The sequence below is a fragment of the Kogia breviceps genome, chromosome 6, assembly GCF_026419965.1.
Source record: "Kogia breviceps isolate mKogBre1 chromosome 6, mKogBre1 haplotype 1, whole genome shotgun sequence".
NCBI lineage: Eukaryota > Metazoa > Chordata > Mammalia > Artiodactyla > Physeteridae > Kogia > Kogia breviceps.
Window position 1 is genome coordinate 118527405 of NC_081315.1, and position 16509 is coordinate 118543913.

The following is a 16509-nucleotide window of genomic DNA, read 5'->3' on the forward strand; positions in this document are numbered from 1 at the left end:
AAGGCATTATATAGAAAGTTATCATTCCTTATTTTTCCATTTGATTAAAAGTTAGATCATAATATAATCTAATTATAGATTAGATTATAATGGGGCGTAATGCCCCCAGAAAGGAAGTAGTTTTTTCTCCAACCCTACTGTTCACCTGCTCTCTGTTCAGGTATATTCCTATCTGGTAGACAATGCTAAGTTGTATTATAAACTAAATGGCCTCTTCCCTTTTCTCACTGCTTAAATATTCCAATATTAGGGAATTCTTACTGACCAGAAACTTTTTATAATCTAAATGGCCCACACATTTGTAAGTTACTGTTTTACACTATGGCCTCAACCATCTCTTAGAAATGGGCCAGTTTCACATCTCCATCAGGGAGAGTTCTCTATGGGACAAGTTTACATGTCTTTTGGCAGTCCAGTCAATGTAAACCAGTGGAAGAATGGTAGTAGGTATGTCATTTTGGGGCAAAGTCAGTTTCCTTAGTGAAAATTAGATTGGCCATATTTATACTGCCAGAAACTGTTATATTGTTAGATATTTTAAAAGTGAATTATACCTTTAAAAAATGAAATCTGATACACTTGAATTTTAGAAAACATATAGGAAACTCTATCATTTAATTTATGTAATTTCTATTTCTTGACATTTTGTACTCTCCAACCTACAATTTTACTCAGATTAGACCCTGTAAGTGGTTCCAAAACTATAATATTATATACCCTCAACCCTCCATCCTTTTTTGTCTTATGATGCTCTTACAGACCTCAGAGTAATATTTTTTACATGACCTTAGCAGTATATCTTATGCCTACTCTTAGGTACAGCCTAGTCCCAGAGACCGTGTCTTAGAGGGGACAGTGGGAATGTGAAATCCTAACTGTGCATGTAGTGTATCGAGACACTCCATACTCTGTTGTTTCTGTCGGGTTGGCATTGGGGAAAGGTGAGGAGGAATGAAATGTTAGTCTACATGGCAACACCACATCAGCAGAGCAGTGAAAGAGTGCAATCTGTAGGTAGAATATGACTTTAAAAAAATGCTTCTTTGTCTATCTGTCGAGAAGCTCTGGCAATATTACTAGTCTATCTATACTACAGACAGACTTTTCTAGACTACAAGTACTAGTCTAGTAAAGGGATCGTTCTTAGGTTGGCTTCACTAAAATCAGACCCTGAGGTGATCATTCAAGTGAACGTGACTCATTAGGAAGTCTAGGAAAGGCTGGTAGTGGGATTGGGAAGGGGGATATCAAGCAGCAAAGATGTAACAATAAACAGGTTCTGTCCAGGGTGACTACCCTGCAGGGAAGTTCTAGAGACAGTGCTCCAGTGTGGTCCTGCAGATGGGGCAAAGAACATTTGCATGCCCATCCATCATTGGCTAAGGGCTGCATCCAAGGATGTAAACTTCCAGGAACTTCTAGCTTTCCTTGCTCAGGCAGCCAGAGGGCAGTCCTCTAACAGAGAGACCCAGGTGCTGGCTGTTGGCAGGGAAAGCACAATGGAATCCAGGGTGTACAAAAATGACAAAGAAATTCAAGGGGATAAGGGTGGAGCACTGACATGTCTCCTATAGGATCCAAGAAACAATTTATGTATTGGTTCTATGAAGCTTACAGCCAAAAACATTCCACTGCAATAAACTCCTTCAAGAGAGCTAGTAAAAGTTCAATCTATAAAACATTTCACTAGTTAGACAACCAAGGATTACTTCTTTCATGTAGATGGCAAATATATATTCTCCCTGAATTACATAAATTTTATTATATCTTGAAAGGGAGAAATATCATTCCCCCATTCTCTGTTAGGGACTTGAATGATCACAGATGAAGAAAAACAAGGCCAACTTTGAGTTGAAACCTAAACCCAAACACAGATTGATCTTTTCTCTAGATCTCCTGTGTTTTCTGACTGGTAAGATAAGATATGAAAACAATCTAAAAGACATTTAAGACCTCTTTTATGAGATTTCAAGACTAAAATGTTAAGTATATATTGTATCAAAAGTACAAAGCTAACCTCCTCTCCCTGCTCCATGAGAAAATACTAAGAAGCTAAAAAGAACACTAAAACCCCCTGAAACATGCTTGCCTGGTGATTTTTCTTTGCAACACACTGGTTCATGATTGTAAATAGGAGATATTTAGAGCATGAGAAGCTTTAAGGGATGATGGTGGTGGTGTCATTTCAACACAATTTCTAAAATGCGTTATTTCCTTCACAGCATTTTAATATTGTCTTCTGAATTCTAAAAATGTATTGTGTTCCTTGACAGAAACTATAGCATATTAAAGTCTGTGCAAGTTATGTATGTGAATGCTCAATTTTATATGTGTTATATTTATGCAGTATCTTTATTCCAAAGCTTCAAGGCATTTTTATTGAAATAATCTTTTTCATCCTTAGCTAATTTTTTGATACAAAGTTCCAAATTTTAGAGATTTATATAAACTGAAAGCAATTACATAGCCTATCTTTACCACAAAAGAGTACTGTATTAACTGTATTAATTGTATACTATACACTGGACAATTGCTTATGAGGAAAATATGCTTGTCTATTGCTTTTTATGCTTGTCTATTTTTACTTTGGAAATGTTTTTATTTTTTATTAATATAAGTTAAAATTTTTTTTTAAAAAACTTTAGTTACACATGGAATATTCCAGTTAAATGGACTGAAGATAATGAATCAAGGATTACATTCTACAATAGGTCAGAAACAAGAGGTAAATATCAATTGATTTATTTCTTCTTTGAATTAATGTACTACAGTAAATGAATATAAGTGTAAAGAAACAACAATAAAGATGGAACTTATGATGTAAACTTCAGCGAAAAGAAACCTCAAATAATTAACTGGTGAGCCAAAATCCTTATCTATAATAATGAGAACTTTTTTACCTTAAGAAATTCTTTGTAATGATTTACCATGACTTGTACAATAATAAATACCCATATCCAAAGGAGAAGGGTCAGATACCCAACCACTGGAAGATCAATGTATCAATTTTCATCCTTTCTTTGCTCTCTTCCTTCTTTCCTCGCTTCTTTTTTTCCTTCCTTCCTTTGTTCCTTCTCTTTTCCTTTCTTTTTAAATATCAGATAAACCACTGAATTTCTTAGAATGTTATGTAACAAGCCTGATTTTTAAAATGCTGCCATTAAATTAGACCTATCATTTTTTTCAACTAGCATGATATTAGAATCTTTAATGACTCCAAATCATTTTTTCTAAGCTGTCAAGTTGTCACCAGTAGCTCAAGGCACTACCTTTATCTATATCCATCCAACCATCTCCCTAAATGAATGACTTGGCACTTGCCTGTGTTAAAGTCAGCTGTGACTGTTCTGCTCACTTAAATCAACTAGAAATATATTTCTGTATTCTACCTCCATTGATTTGTCCTTTCCTTTCTTGAAAAATTTTAGAGTTACATAAAAACATGGGAGACCTTATCACATGTTCTCTACTACAGATCGCTGAAAAAATAATAGGACAGGTTTTTAGCAACCATCCCAGAAGAATCTTGCTTTTTACACTTTTGCTATTGTGCTTGTTTTGTGTTTCAAAATCACTTCTTATCTAAGACAAATGAGACTCTTCTTCATCCCTTCCCATGAAGACTTGGTTTCAGAATAGCATTTGGCATGGACTTTCCCCCATGGCTTCTCAGGGATAAAAGTAGATCACCTACCCTCTAATTACATATGCCTATTTGCTCCTGTAAGATATTCTAAAATAGTAATTAATTTCCTCTGGCAAGTAAGTTTTTACACTATTTCCAGTAGATTTTTTTTTAAAAAACAACTTTATTGTGATATAATTCACATAGTAGGAAATTCCCCCATTTAAAGTGTGCAATCCAATGTTTTTTATTACATTCACAGACACTTGTAACCATCATCACAGTAAATTTTAGAGCATTTCAATCACCTCAAAAAGAAACTCCATACCCTTTAGCTATCAACTCCTCTACTCTCCTATAACCCGAGCCCTAAGCAACCACTAATCTACTTTCTGTCTGCATAGATTTGGCTATTTTGGACATTTCATATAAATGGAACAATACATATAGCATTTTGTGATAGATTCTTTCACCTAACATAATGTTTTCAAGTTCATCCATGTCATAGCATGTACCAGTACTTCAGTCTTTTTTATTGCCAAATTATATTCACATCATATTGATATTACCTTTTGTAATATCATATTGATATTACAAAGGTAGTATCATATTGATACTACTTTTTGTTTATCTGTTCATCAGTTGATGGGCATATGAATTGTTTCTGCCTTTTGGCTGTTATGAATAATATTGCTATAAACATTTGTGTACAAGGTTTTATGTGGCTCCAATATAGTTTTTTCAGCTTTGGGTTTTTACTTTTACTATAAATTATTTTGTGAGTTTTAATTTTTACTATAAACTCTACCAGCTTTTCTATAGTCGAGGTAAGACCCCTTTCTGTTGCCTTTACAACAAAACTTTCTTTTGGTCATTTAGGCTAACCTTAACTGATGTAGTCAGCAATTTCTCTTGAATTCTTCTAAAATACCCAGATCAATGCCATTTTGTCTTAGTATTTTATATAGGATAATTTTGTGTTTGAGTACCAAGCTCCATCTTTTGTGAGCCGTCTTCTGACCATTTTCTTACTCAAGTACATTACTCAAGCCAAAGGAAAATGGAGAAGACAGAAAAAAAGACAGGTGAAAAAATTTGCAACAGCACTGATAAAAGGCATAATGAGGCTAGGATTCCCTTGGGAGGTTTTCAGTGGATCTGGTTTAAATATTACTACATATTTTCCCCATTGGTCACCACTGGTTAGCTGAGGGTTGGGGAATGTCTGAGAAGCTGCTTGATTTGCTGTTTACAAATTTAAAAGCATGAGTAATTTATATACACTAACACAATGTACCTAGCATTTTCATGAAATGAGGTTTCCACAGAAGTAAATTTTCCAGATAACTAAAGCTTATTCAAGTGCTTTGTAAAATAGACTTTAGGAGTTAACAATAAACATTCTTCTTGTATGTGTTATGTACTTATTAGACAGAATATTTGAATAATGAATTAAATAATTAATTTTTTTTTTTTTTTTTTTGCGGTATGCGGGGCTCTCACTGTTGTGGTCTCTCCCGTCGCGGAGCACAGGCTCCGGACGCGCAGGCCTAGCGGCCATGGCTCACGGGCTTAGTTGCTCCGCGGCATGTGGGATCTTCCCGGACCAGGGCACGAACCCGTGTCTCCTGCATCGGCAGGAGGATTCTCAACCACTGCGCCACCAGGGAAGCCCTAAATAATTAATTTAATTAATTAATTCTTTCAAACAAGTATTTACTGAGAACTAACTTATGGGCCAAACACGGGGATAGGTATGGAGATAATGCTGGGGGCGGGCGGAAAAACTCACAATCCTTACCTTGTAGTACTTACTGTCTAGGAGGGTATGGACGAGTCAGGCAAACATAATACCATGTCATAAGGGCCTGGTGTGGTAACAGCCAAAGGCACTCGCAGGAGAAGCACCAGCGGAGATTTAGGGGTTGAGGAAAGTTACTAAAGAAAGGGGCATCTTAGACAGAGTTAGCGGGGGCTAAAGGTAGAGTTTAAGTGGATGATAGGATTGAGTGTAGATTGAAATAGTGCTACAGACAGAAAATGCTAGTATGAAAGTGAGAAAGCAAAGGGCTCTTAGGGCAACCTCTATCCCTCTGTCATTACATTTTTAAGACATTTTTTGCTGTACCTATTGACTTTATCTGTCTCTCCCCTCTCTGTAGAATATTCCTTGAGAAATGGAGCTTATTTTTTGTTGTTGTGTGGTTGTTCTGTATCTCCAGCAGGTACCTAGTGATTGTTTATTGAATGAATGAATGAATGAAGTGGCTCTAATGTTCACAGAGCTTTGATGACAAACCTATCTTTATCTGCAACTTCAGAATCATGACTGGTCACTTAGCCAGAAGCAAACTAGACATCTCTTCCTACTTCAAAGTGCCTGCTCCATTTTTAGGCTCTGCAATAAGTTCCTGTTTCCTGTTTGGGGACATCTTCAGCTCTCAGCTCAGAGCACAGATGACAACATGTCCTGAGTGTACTGAATGGGCTATCAGCTCAGGTTACCAGCCCCACCTCCTTCTTCTCAGTTTCTTTGGTGATTCATCAGTTAGAAATTTCCCAGGCAAGAGTGGGACTTCCCCTAAGGTCGTTTATTTACATTTGTGTTACACACGATATTTTAAACATGAAAACAATTAAACATGTACTTTATAACAAAAGAAGAGGATCTCCACCTCAGATGCTTCTCTGGCTATTCTAACCTACCCTGAATAATCTCTCCTCTCATTGTTGAAAGTATATTTTATGCTATTAGTTTCATCAATCCTTATTCTTAGTATTATTCCTTAGATTTTAAGCAGCAGCATGGTTATTTAAGATTCATATGCTCTGTCTTTTCTTTTTAAAGTAAAGTATAAGCTCTTTGAAGATACGAACTAGACGTCATACTCCTTGTCTCCTGCTCCCCTGTTCCCAACAAGGTTCTGTGTGCATCCTAAGAGTTACTAAGAGTTCAGGAAGTCCTTGTTTAATGAAGGTTTGTTTGCCTGTAGACTGTTGTGCTTCTAGAGGCTGATTGTGTATAGTAATGCCTCTATCTTTAGCATCAGCTACTATTTTGGCTATTGTCAGTGCATCTACATTTAGTAGTATACCACCTTTTTGTTTTTAATCTGCTGCTTTCTAACATTTAGAAGCCTTGTAGATTATCACATGATATCAGACAACCAATCTTGCTAAAAGATAGTATTTAAAAATAGGGATTTGGGACTTCCCTGGTGGCACAGTGGTTAAGAATCTGCCTGCCAATGCAGGGGACATGGGTTCAATCCCTGCTCTGGGAAGATCCCACCTGCTGCAGAGCAACTAAGACCGTGCGCCGCAACTACTGAGCCTGCGCTCTAGAGCCCGCAACCACAACTACTGTGCCCACGAGCCACAACTACTGAAGCTGGCATGCCTAGCGCCTGTGATCCGCAACAAAGAGAAGCCATCACAATGAGAAGCCTGCACACTGCAATGAAGAGTAGCCCCCGGTCGCCGCAACTAGAGAAACCCCACGCACTGCAATGAAGACCCAGCACAGCCAAAAAATAAATTAATTTTTTAAAAAAAGAAAAGAAAATTTTAATTGCTTTAAAAAATATTTATAAAAAAATAAATAAAAATAAAATAAAAATAGGGATTCATAAGCACATAGGGTCTAAAAGATAGTTTAGGGCATAGGAGGTGGAATAGATTTTGTGATGACTGGTTTCATAACTCTTTCAGATTGAGGATGCATTCTGGATGGTTTAGATAACCAAATTCTGACTATCATATAAATAAGATATTACTAAAATTTGATGGTAGTTATATTTAAATATTTCATATCAAAATAATGATAGGCATATACTTTTTAATTTAATGGCAAATAGGGAGGGGGAGAGAGAGAGAGAAACTTTCTTCATTCCTCCAAACTGAGCCTCATGGAACGTTTGACTTTTGATTGAATCATTATGGATTCCGTTTTGCAGATTCAGAAGCTCAGTTTGTTTAATTAAGCCCTGGCCAACCAAGTGTCAGAAATCTTATTCACGTGAACCATACATATAAGAATGCTAATTTGTTAATTTACACAAATAAAAACATACTGGCCAAGGTGAAACAGAATATTCACTTCAGCTAATTAGATATCTCTTCCAGGAAGAAAAATTTACTTAATAAGGGTAAATAGAGAGTTGGGGTATATTAATTATTTTAAAGATGTCATAAGCTATGATTGCTTTGTATATATACTGCATTAACTAGGGGAGTCTAATTATTGCATTGAGAGGCTATCAGGAGTGGCTCCATGCAATAAAAATTCCTTATTTATGCAACACTCCAATGGAGGTGTTCCTGACCTACCATCTCTCCTAGGTAGCTCACTCTCAGATAATGACTTAGAATTCCTGGCTTTTTCTTTCTCATGGCTCCACTTCCTCCCTCCCCTCGACCCAATCTTGGACTTCTCTGCTGGATCTTTTTTTCTTTTTTTTTTTTTAACTTTTTATTTTATATTGGATTATAGCCGATTAACAATGTTGCAATAGTTTCAGGTGCACAGCAAAGTAACTCAGCCATACATATACATGTATCCATTCTGCCCCAGACTCCCCTCCCATCCAGGCTGCCACATAACATTGAGCAGAGTTCCCTGTGCTTTATAGTAGGTCCTTGTTGGTTATCCTTTTTAAATAATTCTCTGTTGAATCTTTTGCATCTGATCAGAATACAGAGGAAGATAATGGAGGGACCAGACCTAGAAATGCATCTATTATTTCTCCCCACACTTTATGTCTCGGTGTCAATCATATGTTGCCACCTAACTGCAAGGGAGGCTAATAAGTATAGTCTAGCTGTGTACCCAGGAGGAAAAGGGAACAGTATGGTAAACAACCAACAAGTTTCTCCATATACACTGTTCTCTATAAAAGCAGATCTGTCAAATGATCTGGAACATATGTACCAGCTAAGTTGGGCACCTGCTTTCCTAGGCAGACTAGGGACACATCAACAGATCTTCACTATCCAACTCTCCTTTGCAATTATTTCTTCACAATCACCAAAACCATTGCCTATGATAATCCTTCATCACGATAGTCAGACTGCATTTTTTCCCAATTCCTACTTATTATACATTACATATTAATCCTACATCTTTCTTTTCAGGGAGATTCTCTACTCTATTTGCTGAGATTTAGATGGGACTCTATAATTACTAACACAATCATTAACATTTCCTTGAATAAGTAATTTGCTGAAAACATTGTCACAAATGGATAACCAATCCATTTTTACAATGGATCATGTTAGTCTTCGTTTCAGAGATTGAACTTTTCTTTCCTGACTACAAATTCTTTTTTTTTTAAACTGTAACTAGTCAGAAAACTAGTGGAATTTTTTAAAGATATTTTTGATGTGGGACATTTTAAAGTCTTTATTGAATTTGTTATTGTTATTGTTTCTGTTTTATGTATTGGTTTTTTGGCCACAAGGCATGGGGGATCCTAGCTCCCTGACCAGGGATCGAACCCGCACCCCCTGCATTGGAAGGTGAAGTCTTAACCACTGGACTGCCAGGGAAGTCTCCCCAAATTCTGATAGTGCATTCTACTTGAAATTTTTAGGTCTCCAAATACAATTTGTGTGTAATTAGTCAAAAAATACTACTCTTGTATATTTCAGCTGTTTTACTACTAACTGATACACAAATTTTTTTTTTTTTTTTTTTTTTTTTTTTTGCGGTATGCGGGCCTCTCACTGTTGTGGCCTCTCCCATTGCGGAGCACAGGCTCCGGACGCACAGGCTCAGCGGCCATGGCTCACGGGCTCAGTTGCTCCGCGGCATGTGGGATCTTCCCGGACCAGGGCACGAACCCGTGTCTCCTGCATCGGCAGGCGGATTCTCAACCACTGCGCCACCAGGGAAGCCCTGATACACAAATTTAATAAGATAGATATAAACTGTCATTTTACACAGAAAAATAACTTGCTTAAAGGATCGATGCAACACAGTATTTATGTCACCAAAGAAAAATGTTTCCTTCTCTAGAAATTTCAGGCTGTCACAAGCTGTCTAGTTGACTGAAGCTTGTTATAATTATTTATATAAAACAGGCTATTAGAGAACTATTATGCATGCTATGTTATTGAAATCTGAGTTGAAACTAGCCTCTGGATGAAATTTTGAAAAGATAATTATCAGACAAATAATAGAAGGAAAAAATTTTTCTAGAAAGAGCCCCTACCCAGAAAGAATTCGTTCACCACTTTTATGTGTAAAACTAGCAAGAAATAGCAAACAATAACTTATAAACTGAATGACAGAGTACTATGTGGCCATTAAATTTAAATCTTCATATATAGAAAATGAAATTGCAAAGTGCTTACAATATAATTTCAAATGAAAAGGATTAATAATAATAAACACAGTAAGGTTCCATTACATGTACTGTGTGTTGGTATGTACATATATATGGAAGATACATACATGCACACAAGATAAAAACATAATGTCAACTGGTGGTGGGTAATTTCTGTATTCCTCATTATACTCTTTCTGTATTTTCCAAATACATATTTGGAGCCTAAAGAACACATACTACTGTTATAATCAGAAAATTCTTAATAGTAATCAGAGAAACAGAATGAGACATACACCCTTACTTCTATGCACCACCTGAAATAGGCATCAATATTTTAATCCTATTTACTTCATTATGTAACTAAACAACCCAACAGTATTTTGTTGTTGACAACTGTTCCAAGAGTAGCATGAACTTGGAAAGTCTGGTAACTACTGACTTCCTGGATCTCAGCTTCCTCATCTATAAAGTGAGAAAAATCACTGTAACTCTAGACAGGCTTAACTAGGTATATATAAAGCACACTAAAATACTGCAGTATTTGGATGGCTTGCCAGGAACTTCTCAATGTTATTTATATTTGCTTTGCTATTTATAGAACTGGTGGCATATCCCCTTTCATAATAATGGGGATAGCTACCATCTGGTGGACACATAACTATGTGACCAACACTTTACCTGTGTTATCTTATTTAATCTTCACAACAGCCCTGTGAGGGATTTTTATCCCTACTTCCCTCATGATGAACTGAGACAGAGAGGTCAAGTGATTTGGCCAAGATCACACAGCTAGTAAGTCATAGAGCAATGATTTTAACCTCAGTCTCTCAGACTGGAAAGTTCATGCTCTTTCTCCTATAACATATGGCTCTGTGCTTAAGCAAGAGGCTCTCCTCCTGATAAAAACATTCAAAGTGTATGGCTGCCAAAAGATTAGCTTCCTTTCAACAACCTGTCCATGGGAGAATGACAAAGAAAGATAAATACTACATGAGTGAGGTAAAGGTTTACAATTTGTCAAGAACCTACTCTGAACGTTCCTAAAGAAACTTATTGTCTTGTTGAAGAGTTTACTTATATATTATGGAAAACTACTGTGTCCTGGATATTTTCCAAACCTTGTGAATGCTTCCAAAATTTAAATCCTCTTTCCTCCCAAACTGACTCATCTTCCTCTATTCTGTAAGGGCAACACCATTATTCATCCAATCATGCAAGCTATTTTTCCCTCCTCTAATTGTCCTCATCAACCCAGAAAAAGGACGGTGTTGATTTTACCAGTGATGTGTCTCTTGAACACATCACCTATTTTCATCATCTCCACATGAGTGTAAGCCCTCATTCTCTCTTGCCCTAGATTATTATAGTAGACTCTAGAATCTCCTTCCAATATCTCCTTCCCATACCACCATCAAAATTATCTTTCTAGAAACAGGCTGGAGCATATTATTTCCCTGCTTAAAAATCTCCTCTATTCTTACCATCTCTCAGAAGATAGACTTCTTGGGCTTCCCTGGTGGCGCAGTGGTTAAGAATCTGCCTGCCAATGCAGGGGACAAGAGTTCGAGCCCTGCTCAAGGAAGTTCCCACATGCCACGGAGCAACTAAGCCCATGAGCCACAACTACTGAGCCCACGTGCCACAACTACTGAAGCCCATGTGCCTAGAACCCATGCTCTGCAACAAGAGAAGCCATCGCAATGAGAAGCCCGCGCACTGCAAAGAAGAGTGGACCCCGCTCACCACAACTAGAAAAAGCCCATACACAGTAACAACAGACCTGGAGAAAGCCCGTATGCAGCAACGAAAGACCAATGCAGCCAAAATAAATATAAATAAATAAATTATTTTAAAAAGAAAAAAAAAAGAAGATGGACTTAACACAGCCTGTGGCTCTTCACACTGAGGCCTTTTACTCCTAGCCTCATCTCCTGTTTTCCAATATCACAACCCACATTATCACTACATTAAACTATTTGAAATTATTTAAATATACTAAGTATTCCCACATCATTATTTAAATTGCATATTGTCCACACAAACAAAAGAGTATATAAGTATAAAAGTACAGGATGCTAATGAACATCTTAATGTTCATTAGCTAATGCTAACAAACACTGGTCATGTCAGAGCATAACTATTATTTTTAAGTGAGTAGCTTTTACTTAAAACATAAGTCTTTGTTCCTCAACGTTGAACTTCCAAAATCTATATCCTAGAGCCCTATGTAAATTCTGAATGCTACTTCAGAAAGTTAATTTGGTAAATCCATTGATGAAAAAACATTGATGTAATCAACTGAAATAAGGAAGCAGAAGATTTTACAAAGATAAATAAAATTGGGAGAATGAGCATGAAATGCACTACAAAATCAAGAATGTTGTATTTGGATTTTAGTCCTATTGCAAGCCTTCTTGACATTTTAAAAGCATTACTGACCCTCAAATCATTGCTCTGCTTAGCAATCACCATTTCCATCAATTTGAATGTTGATTTTAATAAACAAAGTATTCTTTTAAATGTTTAAATTTTTATCCCCTCCCCAGGCTGCCCCAGTGAATATTCTTTGTGTAGTTAATCCATCATGATTAAGAATATATGGGTTACCCCCCGAAGGGCATGGACTTCTCTGTCCTTAAGTATTGTTTTACTTATTGAAGGATTGACAAACACAGAACTATTTCACCCATATGACAAGCTTCTGCCAGTAAGAAATAATAATAAGTCACAAATTACAGGACACTTATTTACGTTACTCATTTCTTTTTCAGCTCAAGCACTATAATGACATGTTAAAGTTAAGCAACTAAATAAGAATTAGGCTTTGGGGCTTTGGATCCAAATCAAACTTGACTCCTTGAGCTAATATTTCTTTTCTTTTTACCCTCTGGGTCTAATTTCTCTGTGTTTATAGTATGTGCAAACATGTTTCTCATTAGTGTTTATTTACTACCACAGGAATCACTTTGAACTCTCCTAAACCTAGTGGAAACACTTTTCTCAACATAAACCCAGACCATATTGGGTTTTATCGTGTAAATTATGAAGTATCAACTTGGGAATGGATAGCTACCAATTTTTCCCTCAACCACAAGGTAAGAATAGCAATGGTTGTGAATTGTTTTCTTTTTGTTCTAAGAACAGCAACATAATGACATTAATTTTTCAACACGTTTTAAGATTCATGTTTCTTACCTTTTTTTCTTTCTCGTCCCAGTACTTTTCTTCTGCTGATCGTGCAAGTCTTATTGATGACGCTTTTGCCTTGGCAAGGTGGGTTTTGGAATGAGATTCAATCGTTTCAAATACTGTGGATCTTGTCATAAATCTCTTTTAAAAATGAATTACAACAAAGTACTAATTTATAGTTTAAAATATCTGAAGCCACTATTTACATTATTTTTTCATAACTTTTTATTTTAAAACTAATATGAGCCTTATAGCTAAAATATTGATAGCAACTCAAAAACTCACCTACCCTATTGACTTTAGGTAGGGTTTGTCTAATCAGAGTCCTTGAGCTAATTAGGAGTGACACTTTGCAAATGCACAAAAGTGTACTGTCATAATTTGATTTATTAAAAAGACAGTGTGCTTCATTAACTCATCTCTGTGAGCCCAACCCCACTGTAAGATTTTATGGTTAGAGCTGTCAAATCTTATTCAGGTCACTAGGGTAAGAAGTATGAGACATGGTGCCCTAGGATTGAATTAAGGTACTGTTTAGGAAATTTGAATTTTCTTCTCAAGGCCTGAAGGTAACTTACACTTAGAAAAAAAACAACCTACACTTTGAAAAAAATAACATAGATTGGGGTAATGTAAGAGTAGTAACCACAGTACCTTTGAGATATTTTTCTCAGGTAGTCTAACACTAGTAATTCAACAAGTATTTTTTGAATTTCTGGCACTTTTGTAGGAGCTAGGGACACAGCCAACTTGCTTTGCTGGCTTTGTAGTGGCCTCATTTTAGACACAAACAAGGTACTGAGAATGAGATGCTAGCTCCTCAGGAAGCCTCATGGCCCCTTTGTCTGGGTTAGGTGTCCCTTTTATGGGGTTCTGCATTTCCGATAATATTATATTGTCATTGCTTATTAATTATCCATCTCACCCACCAAACTGCAAGTTTCACAAAGGTAGGCACCTAGATCATGTTCCTATTTGTTTTATCCCCACCTCCTAACTGTGCCCAGCCCCTAGTAGATGTTCATTAAATATGAGCTGAATACATGGCTGGAAGGATAGTACAGCAGCACTTAAAGGCATGGGAGAACTGTTTTACATGGACTCCCTAGATAGTATACTGGAAGTCAGAAAACATTTGTGACTTTTCTTTCTTTTTTTTTTTTTTTTGCGGTACACGGGCCTCTCACTGTTGTGGCCTTTCCCGTTGCGGAGCGCAGGCTCCGGACGCGCAGGCTCAGCGGCCATGGCTCACGGGCCCAGCCGCTCCGCGGCATGTGGGATCTTCCCGGACCGGGGCACGAACCTGTGTCCCCGGCATCGGCAGGCGGATTCTCAACCACTGCACCACCAGGGAAGCCCCATTTGTGACATTTTTAAGAAGAGAATTTATAGGGTTAAAAAACAAGCTCTCAAACCAGGTTAAAATCCTGGTTCTGAATAACCTCGAGAAAGTTTCTTAACCTGTGTCTGCTTCAATTTCACTGTTAGTAAAATAGAGATGACCCTATAAGACTCTCCTGAGGAACAAATGAAATAATGCACATAAAGAACACCAAACATTGTCTGGTCTTTAGGAAGTGCTCAATAGATTGTATTACTTGATGAAAAAGCATCCACCATTGTTTAGTAGTTGCAAAGTAGCATTTAGAAAAGCTCTTATGAATTTGCAATCTAGATTCCCTTTGGAGGTAATAGACAACTTGATTCTCTTTGGTGAATCTCCAAGTTTAATCTCCTGGATATGTAACAGATTAATTATTTTCATTACGATATGGTATGTCAATCACTCATTTAATAAATATTTATTGAGCACCTACTCTGTACCTGGTACTGTGTAGACTGGGGAAATTAAGTGGTGAAAGAAAATGATCAACATTTTAGGGAATTCCCTGGCGGACCCAGTGGTTAGGACTCCACGCTTTCACTGTGGAGGGCCCGGGTTCAATCCCTGGCTGAGGAACTAAGAGCCCGAAAGCTATGTGGTACGGCCGAAAAATTAAAAAATAAACATTTTAAAACATAATAGGACCATTTAGATTTTTTTTTCAGGAAAACTCTCCTACGAATACATTGTGATCTTTTCCAAAGCTTAGAATCTTGGCTGTTAGAAATTACACAGAGCTGTAATAACCTTATAGTTTAATTTCCATCACAACACAATGCAGACAGTTCTTTTGCTTTAAGAAGTGAAAGCCTCTTGAACAGCTTTCTCTGAGGAACTGTGTACAAAGCAGATAACTCACACAATTGAACGACTTTCTCACATTTGCTCAGCTACTTGGCCATAGCCCATAAAATTTTGAAGAGCTTCAAAAAGGTAGAAAGTGAAACAAATTTGAAAGCCAAGAAACATGCAGAGTCACACAGCAACCAATCCAGAAAACACCTTAGCTATCACCTGAAATATTGCCTGAGCTATTGAGTTATTATCACCCAACTTCCTTCTGTAATGCATGAGGTAAAAGGGACTCAAAGAGAAACAGACCCCACCTGTGCTGGTTAGAGTCAGGTCCAGATCACTCTGAAACTTTGGAGAAAAGCAGAAATGCGTAGTTAGATAGGTAAGTGCATGTGGTTGGATTAGAATTTACACAGTTCTACTCTGGTATTCAAAACGAAATGGAACTATTGTTTCATCAGCAAGACTAAAAGTGCAGATCTAAAAACAAAAATATTCTTGATACCCCTGCCCCCAGATTTGAGGAGCTAGTACTCTTACTGCCCTGGATGGAATATCCAGCTGGGCACATTTGATGAAGATAAGGGGTAAAAATTCACCTAGTCACTTCTGAGTCCCCACAACAGACTCACTTCAACTATATGCCCTGCCCAGTAAAACCCTCAACTGTTCAACTTCATTTAAAGTTCCTCCCAGCCCCCAGCTCAGGCTAGTTTCAGGCCAGCCCCCTGCAATGTGAACAAAGCGCTTGATTTCCTGTCCGTTTTGCTGCATGGAACTTCTGCTACTCACCGTGCTACCTCTGATTCCTCTAGAGTGTGAAGGCAAGGAGAGCAGGAGGAGGGCAGATGAAGGGAAGAAAGATCCTGACGTGCTGTCTACTTTTGGTCCTCTCTGAACCTGGTAGATGTTTAACACTGATCCTTTTCCTTGTGTGGTGCTTCCGTGGAATATGTACCATCCACACACATCCCATGGCCAAGGGTCTTTCTCCTGCAGTTTCTTGAGGTGAGGAAGTGAAAACCTCTGAACCACAGGAAGTACTCATATAGCCTTTCCCCTGACAAAGTCTGGAGGATGGGCAACCTCATGCAGTCCTCTATCTTCACTCCGAGGTCAGGGCAGTAGCGACCACAGTCTCTCATCCTTTAGATTTCTTGGGGTATCAGACACCAGACCACTGTGCC

The 16509-nt window shown here is 37.5% G+C and overlaps 1 protein-coding gene across 2 annotated transcripts in view; it reads left to right on the top strand.

Annotated features, from left to right (window-relative positions):
* ENPEP (glutamyl aminopeptidase) overlaps positions 1-16509 on the top strand; it is a 112406-nt gene that overhangs the window by 78203 nt on the left and 17694 nt on the right. For both annotated transcript variants that reach the window (XM_067036485.1, XM_059066262.2), the window contains exons 11-13: positions 2646-2725; positions 12913-13049; positions 13172-13227. In XM_067036485.1, coding sequence (XP_066892586.1) covers positions 2646-2725; positions 12913-13049; positions 13172-13227 — 273 coding nt within the window. The remainder of the gene's footprint in view (positions 1-2645; positions 2726-12912; positions 13050-13171; positions 13228-16509) is intronic.